Source organism: Porites lutea, chromosome 8 (genome assembly GCF_958299795.1).
Source record: "Porites lutea chromosome 8, jaPorLute2.1, whole genome shotgun sequence".
In the NCBI taxonomy this organism is placed as follows: domain Eukaryota; kingdom Metazoa; phylum Cnidaria; class Anthozoa; order Scleractinia; family Poritidae; genus Porites; species Porites lutea.
This window is the reverse complement of record NC_133208.1, coordinates 28,970,020-28,976,019: the sequence shown is the minus strand read 5'-3', so window position 1 is coordinate 28,976,019 and position 6,000 is coordinate 28,970,020. Positions and strand designations below refer to the sequence as shown.

Below are 6,000 nucleotides of genomic sequence, written 5' to 3'. Positions count from 1 at the left end.
GGCTATGTATAGCTGAATGGAGAATTCTAAGGACGGATATCTTGAAGAACTAGCCTAAGTTATGATATTTCCTGTTTATTTTCCTTTGAAGATATCAATGAAGATATCAATGTTTGAGTTAAGTCATAACTAAGAATTTTCCCCTTGAATCTTTCCACAGGAATATTAATTTCATCCTCCGTCCAGTTATAACATAAAGCTAACAAAAGAGCTCACAAGTGAACAATGTCAATTTATTTCAAAACGTACAATTGCCCTTAACATGGTCCATAAATGGCATGTAGCTTCCACGCCTCAAATGTTAAAAATCGCTGTAAAAGGAGCTAATAATTAGGTACAAGTAATACAAATGTCTAGTCTAGGATCCTTTTGTTTCATTACAGTTATCACTTAGATTACATTTGTTTTGAATGAGGAACAATATTTGTAACATTGCGCCATGCCAGCACGGCTTTAACTTCCAATTTAACAGACCTCTACAGAAGTATTTCACTCAAAGTGCTAGATAGTCATATGAATTAAAAAAAAAAGAATGCACTAGATTTCATCACCATGCATTGAATTACCTTTTTGTAAATACTTTAAACATTTAAACATAATTCTTTTTATTAAAAATATAGAAAACTTACTATGAAAAAAATTGCGTTTGCCTGTATGTAATCGCTCAATTTAAGAAAAAAGTTGAGCAAATTCCCAAAAAAGTGATGCCATTTTTATTTTTTACAGGATAAGGTCAACAAATCGCAGTTGTAATTACAAATACATTTGTTCTCATAATAGACCCTTCCACTCTTTTATAAAACTTTTGACCCATCAATACTACTAAGTAGTGGGCCTCAAAATTAGGCAACTTATTAAAATAAGTTTAAAGGTGATACGTCCAAAGAGAGCGAAATTAATATTTCTCCACAAAGTCGAAAAATCATACACTTGTTTGTGTGGTGGGGGGAAACTTGCCCCCACCACACAAAACGGTAGATTGCATGGCCTTAAGGAGCTTTATCTTTGTAAGTTTTCAACAACTCACTTTCAAACTTGGCGTCTTTATTGGTCTTAAGGCAATCTTCACTAAGCCGTGTTGGCGGGTTTTGCTAACTGGTGCCAGTCAAAAGTTGAAAAAAACCTTGGAAGGATCTATTATGAGTCATCATTCTTTTTTTTTTTCTCTCGAGGGCTTATATGGAGGTGATCATGTATTTGTCTTGGTTTTCGGCGTTGTAGAGTCGTTCCGTTCTTGGCGACGACTCATATACCTCGGGAGAAGGGGGTGAGGAGGAGCTTTTTCTGCTTCCTGTACAACTCTTCCCTGGATTTTCCTCTATGCTGTTTGTTTCATCTTCGCGCATGTCCGTTGAGAATTCCTGCAACAGTAGACAAAACGTCAAAATCATAATCGTTATTAAATTTGCCCAATTTACCTTTGATTTGTTTTTAGGCTTTTCCTACGAACAAGACTTTTCTTCAGAGCCTGAAGCATATCTAGCAAAATTCAACGGAGCCTAACTGAACCTTTTCGGACAATATGATTACCGTATGCTATGCGGTCATGCAAGGCAACGTTTAACGAGATATTAGAAATTAGGAAGGAGGATAAACTCACTGAACAAAGATTAGTCAAGTAGCGAGTTAGTAAGCAAGAATTAAGTGTTGAGAGAAAAATTACCGGACTGTTGCATCATGATGCACAGTTTCCGACTAAAACAACAAGCCGCGTACTAACTTCGTCAAAATCTGAGGGGTACACTTTCTTAAGACACTTTGTCTTAAGCATCTTGTGAAACAGCCCCTCGATAGTGAAGATCACATTACCACTGCCACAAAGTCTTTGACACGTTTTATCAGACAATCTCATCAACATTTTAGACTTGACCGGTTTCATGTAACACAGAACCTATCAAAATCTAAGATAATTTTAAGGAGGAGTCGTTCAAGTTCTACCCGGCAGTGGTAGAGGTTTTTTCTCTTACCTAATTGCTGATAGCTCATGGAGAAGTCAAACCGGGCGAACGGGACTAAATATTTAGAGAACGGACCTCTGGATCAAGGGTATGCAAGTTCACGAGTAAAAACGAAGCTTTCAAATACTTGGCTCAGTCTTTACTGGCGTTTCGTTGGTTCTAAATTACATGGGACTCGTTAAAGTTGTACGTAAAAAATTTGTCTTAAATGATGAAATAATAATAGTAATAATAATAATAATAATAATAATAATAATAATAATAATAATAATAATAATAATAATAATAACAATAATAACAATAATTTGCAAAGCACTCTGGAATGGCCCTTATGAGTGTTTACGCCTGACCAGCAAATTTCACGACCAAGCCTCGCTCGCTCTTTAACAGAATTATTTGCATTTGCACTCATTACTCATGGTATTGTTTTTGAAACAACAGTCTTGGGGATTCAATTTAGTAAAACTTTGCCAAATAAGATTTTCGAAACAAGACTCGGTGGTGAAATTGCTCGTCTGACGTAAACATGCATGACGTCGGCTATTATGAGAAGACAGGATAGAAAGAAGAAAGACAGTCATACCAGCAGTAGAGAGAAGAGGTGGAGCCGGCCGGAGGACTGCTCCTTACTCATACCTGTACCTCATAGAGCTCTCCATGAGCGTCCTCGGCTATGTGAAATGGACTTCCATAGAATGGCGAGGGATTGTCATATGTTCGTCCCACATTCATTTCACTAAATTCAGATTAAAATGCAGCAATTTGAGTTTGAATTTTATTGAACTTTCTTAAAATTCATAAGATAATACAAGAGAATACAGGAAGGGGGCAATGATATTGATTGTGATGAATTAAATCTTGGACATTACTAATGGTTTCAGAAACTGCTTTAACGCTCGCCACAGTGTTTTTCACACCAATAAAGCTTCGAAAGGAAAAAAGTAAATCTCTTTAAAAAAGGCTCCGCCTCGCTTTGTTTTTAGTTCCAATCCACTTCTCGGTGTCTAAAGTTATAAGATACGGTAGAGTCACTCGTTTCGTATCTCCATAAACTAATCAAGTCATTATATATTGTAATAGCAATCTTGTACTCTGCACGAATGGACGTCAAAAGGTTTAAGACGGAATCCATCACGAAATTGTGAATGAGTACTTTTAATTTTAAGTGGACAAAAACCTTGTACCAGAATAATTTAAACAATGTTGCATTCTTTTTACATTTTCCAAGGGCAATAAATGTAATTAGTTATTTGTAGTAACACCAAAGAAAATTTTGCATGGGAGCCTGAGAAAATAAATGTCAAATTTCACAAAATGACATCTGTTACATGAAATTTTCAGAATTTTACCTCTGTTTTCACAATTCTTGCGAAATTTGACATTTATTTTCTCGGGCTCCCATGCGAAACTTTCTTTGGTGTTATTACCGATAACTAATTATATCTATAGCCCTTGAAAAGTGCTAAAAAGAGTGTGATATTGTAAGGTGTTTGTCCACTGAAAAGTGAAATTACTCAATTTGCCGATGGATTCCATCTTAAAGTGTCAATGAATTAGTTTACTTTCAGTCGAGCCCCATTAATTTTCATTGTTTTCCAACCAATTGAATTTTTCAATCATCTTGAACTTAAAAACAGGAAAACACTGCTCAGAAGTAGTGTAAATTTGTGCCAAGATTTATATAGGAAATCATGATCGTCAAATAGGTCTGTCCTAGAGTATAGAAGGGTACCAAATGAAAATCTACAATATTCTTACTAGGATCCATCTTCGTCGTCTGTTCTCATGCCCCAGTTATGGTACGGGTCAACCCAGATAGGATTTGATCTGCAGTGGAATGTAAATTATAATTAAGTTACAGCCCAGATGAGAAGAATGATAGGACAAATTGCTCGGAACATGTTGGAATGCAAAAACATGGTAGTTTCACTTCTCAAACTCATTAATAATTCATAATTTTATTTAAAAAATGCCAAAAAAATAAATGTTTAAAGGGGCTGTGTCACGGTAGTCCAGTTAATTTTCTTTAATTTTGCCAATTACTTGCCCTCAATCGCTATGGAACTTAAGTAAGCAAAGAAATTACATAAAAATGACAAAATCGCAGATCCGAGTCAAACACATATGTCTTCTGAGCATTATTTTTGAAGTTGCAAGCAGCAGGGATCAACTTTGAAAAACTGTTAGGCTGAACAGTTTTCAAAAACCCTAATTTCAATCCGTTTGAATCTACTTCAGTTTTGCCCATCCATGGCATCTGTTGTTTCTGTTGTGTTATTTTAACCTTCCTTTAAAGTTGTAAGCGGTTATTTTTATGTTTCTCTTAATTTAAAGGGCATTTTGGAATTTCCTAATTTGAATGAATTTCGTGACACAGCTCCTTTAATGAGTGTTTGGAAATCAAATGAAAAACTGGTCATTTTTGCTAGCCTGAATTTCATCCGACTGCTTCGAGTCGTTTTCTCCTCTCAGCAACGACGTTACTGAGGGATTAATAACGACTCGAAGTAATCGGATGAAATTCAAGCATCCTTTTTGCATCCGTAATTTCTCCTTCTAAAATCATTTTGTTCTTGCCCAGATCTCCCACTGTGAAACGTAAGACATTGTCAGACCCGGGTACGAGATAAGACCTTAAATGGATCATTAGTGAGCTTAAGCAAAGACGTTTTTGAGCGACGCACGTCAATCGGAAGTGTTTGTTTTTATTCTTGGGAAGTCGGTTGGCCCACATTTGCGGCAAATCGTCTTTTTAAGACTAAAGGCACCAAAATACAAATTTTGAAGTACCGTAAAATTCCGTAAATAAGCCCCGGGGCTTATTTTTTTCGAATGCCCTTTTTGAGGGGCTCATTTTTGGAGGCGCTTATGTTCGGAGGGGCTTATGCGTCTCAAAATCGATAGGGCTAGCCTTATAGTTGGAAGTAAATTTACCGTTTTTACTTTGTTTTGCTTTGTATTTGAGGGCAATTTTCCAAGTACAAGGGGCTTATATTTGGAGGGGCGATTTAACTTAGGGTTTTTTGCGTTACCGGTTTGGGGGGCTTATATTTCGAGGGGCTTATACGTGGAGGGGCTTATTTTCGGAATTTTACGGTATAAAGGCGGCAGATTAAAGAGGAAAGAGGCCCACTTGCGGTTGACATGCGTCGCTCAAAAACGTCTTTGCTTAAGCTTGAACACTTGCTTGACTGACTTGACTGGTTGGATGACTTTGTGTATAAAAGAATCTTATAATCTCGAACTTGTGTTTAAAAGTTTGATCCTGAACAGTGCGAATGTGGCTTACCCAACACTCAGTACTCGTTCGGCTCGACACGAGTAAATTTTTAAGAAATTAAAAGCAATTGAAAAAGTGATCACATATGGAAAATTGAGAGCAGCAACTTTTTTTCACTTAAAAGTGAAAGAATTTAACAAACCCTTCAGAAAGACGCAGGTTTGTTGCCGATATCGATGTAACGGTTCCATTTCCATTCACTGAGCGGGAACCTGCAAGAAACAGGAAATCAAGTAGTTTGCTCGCAAATAATTATATATTCCAATTAATAGTACATTTGGAATCGAAAACCCAAAAAATTACGAGGTAGGAATTACTTTTGCACGTTTTATTCGTTTGAGCTCAAACTTTACAGGATGGTAGAACTTTGTATTCCAAAAAATCCTATGTTTTTTGTTTTTCGATTTTAACGTTTCTTTTGGCGGGAAAATGACGTCACAAAAACATCGGGTTTTTTGGAATACAAAGTCCTACCATCCTGCAAAGTTTGAGCTCAAACGAATAAAAAATGCAAAAGTAGTTCCTACCCAATTTTTTTTGGGTCCTATACGCCCACCGTGATAATTTAATATTACTTCTGTACGAGCAGCCGGTCTATGAAATATAACTCCGCCATTATAGAATTTCATGTCCCGCTCGTAAGACCGATTCACACTAGTTACATAAGAAACCTGTTCGTGTGAAACCCAAACCCAGGCTAAAACACAAACAAAAACATAAGCACATTTTAATGTAAAGAAAACTTATCCTTTTGTTATACCA

The 6,000-nt window shown here is 36.4% G+C and overlaps 1 protein-coding gene across 1 annotated transcript in view; it reads right to left on the bottom strand.

Annotated features, from left to right (window-relative positions):
• Nucleotides 1–212: 212 nt before the first annotated feature.
• The window catches only part of LOC140945485 (protocadherin Fat 4-like), a 41,823-nt gene continuing 36,035 nt past the window's right edge, over nucleotides 213–6,000 (bottom strand). Inside the window, exons 50-53 of the mRNA XM_073394504.1 lie at nucleotides 5,381–5,450; nucleotides 3,717–3,785; nucleotides 2,595–2,694; nucleotides 213–1,361 (exon numbers count right to left, since the gene is read on the bottom strand). Coding sequence (XP_073250605.1) covers nucleotides 1,176–1,361; nucleotides 2,595–2,694; nucleotides 3,717–3,785; nucleotides 5,381–5,450 — 425 coding nt within the window. The 3' untranslated portion in view covers nucleotides 213–1,175. The remainder of the gene's footprint in view (nucleotides 1,362–2,594; nucleotides 2,695–3,716; nucleotides 3,786–5,380; nucleotides 5,451–6,000) is intronic.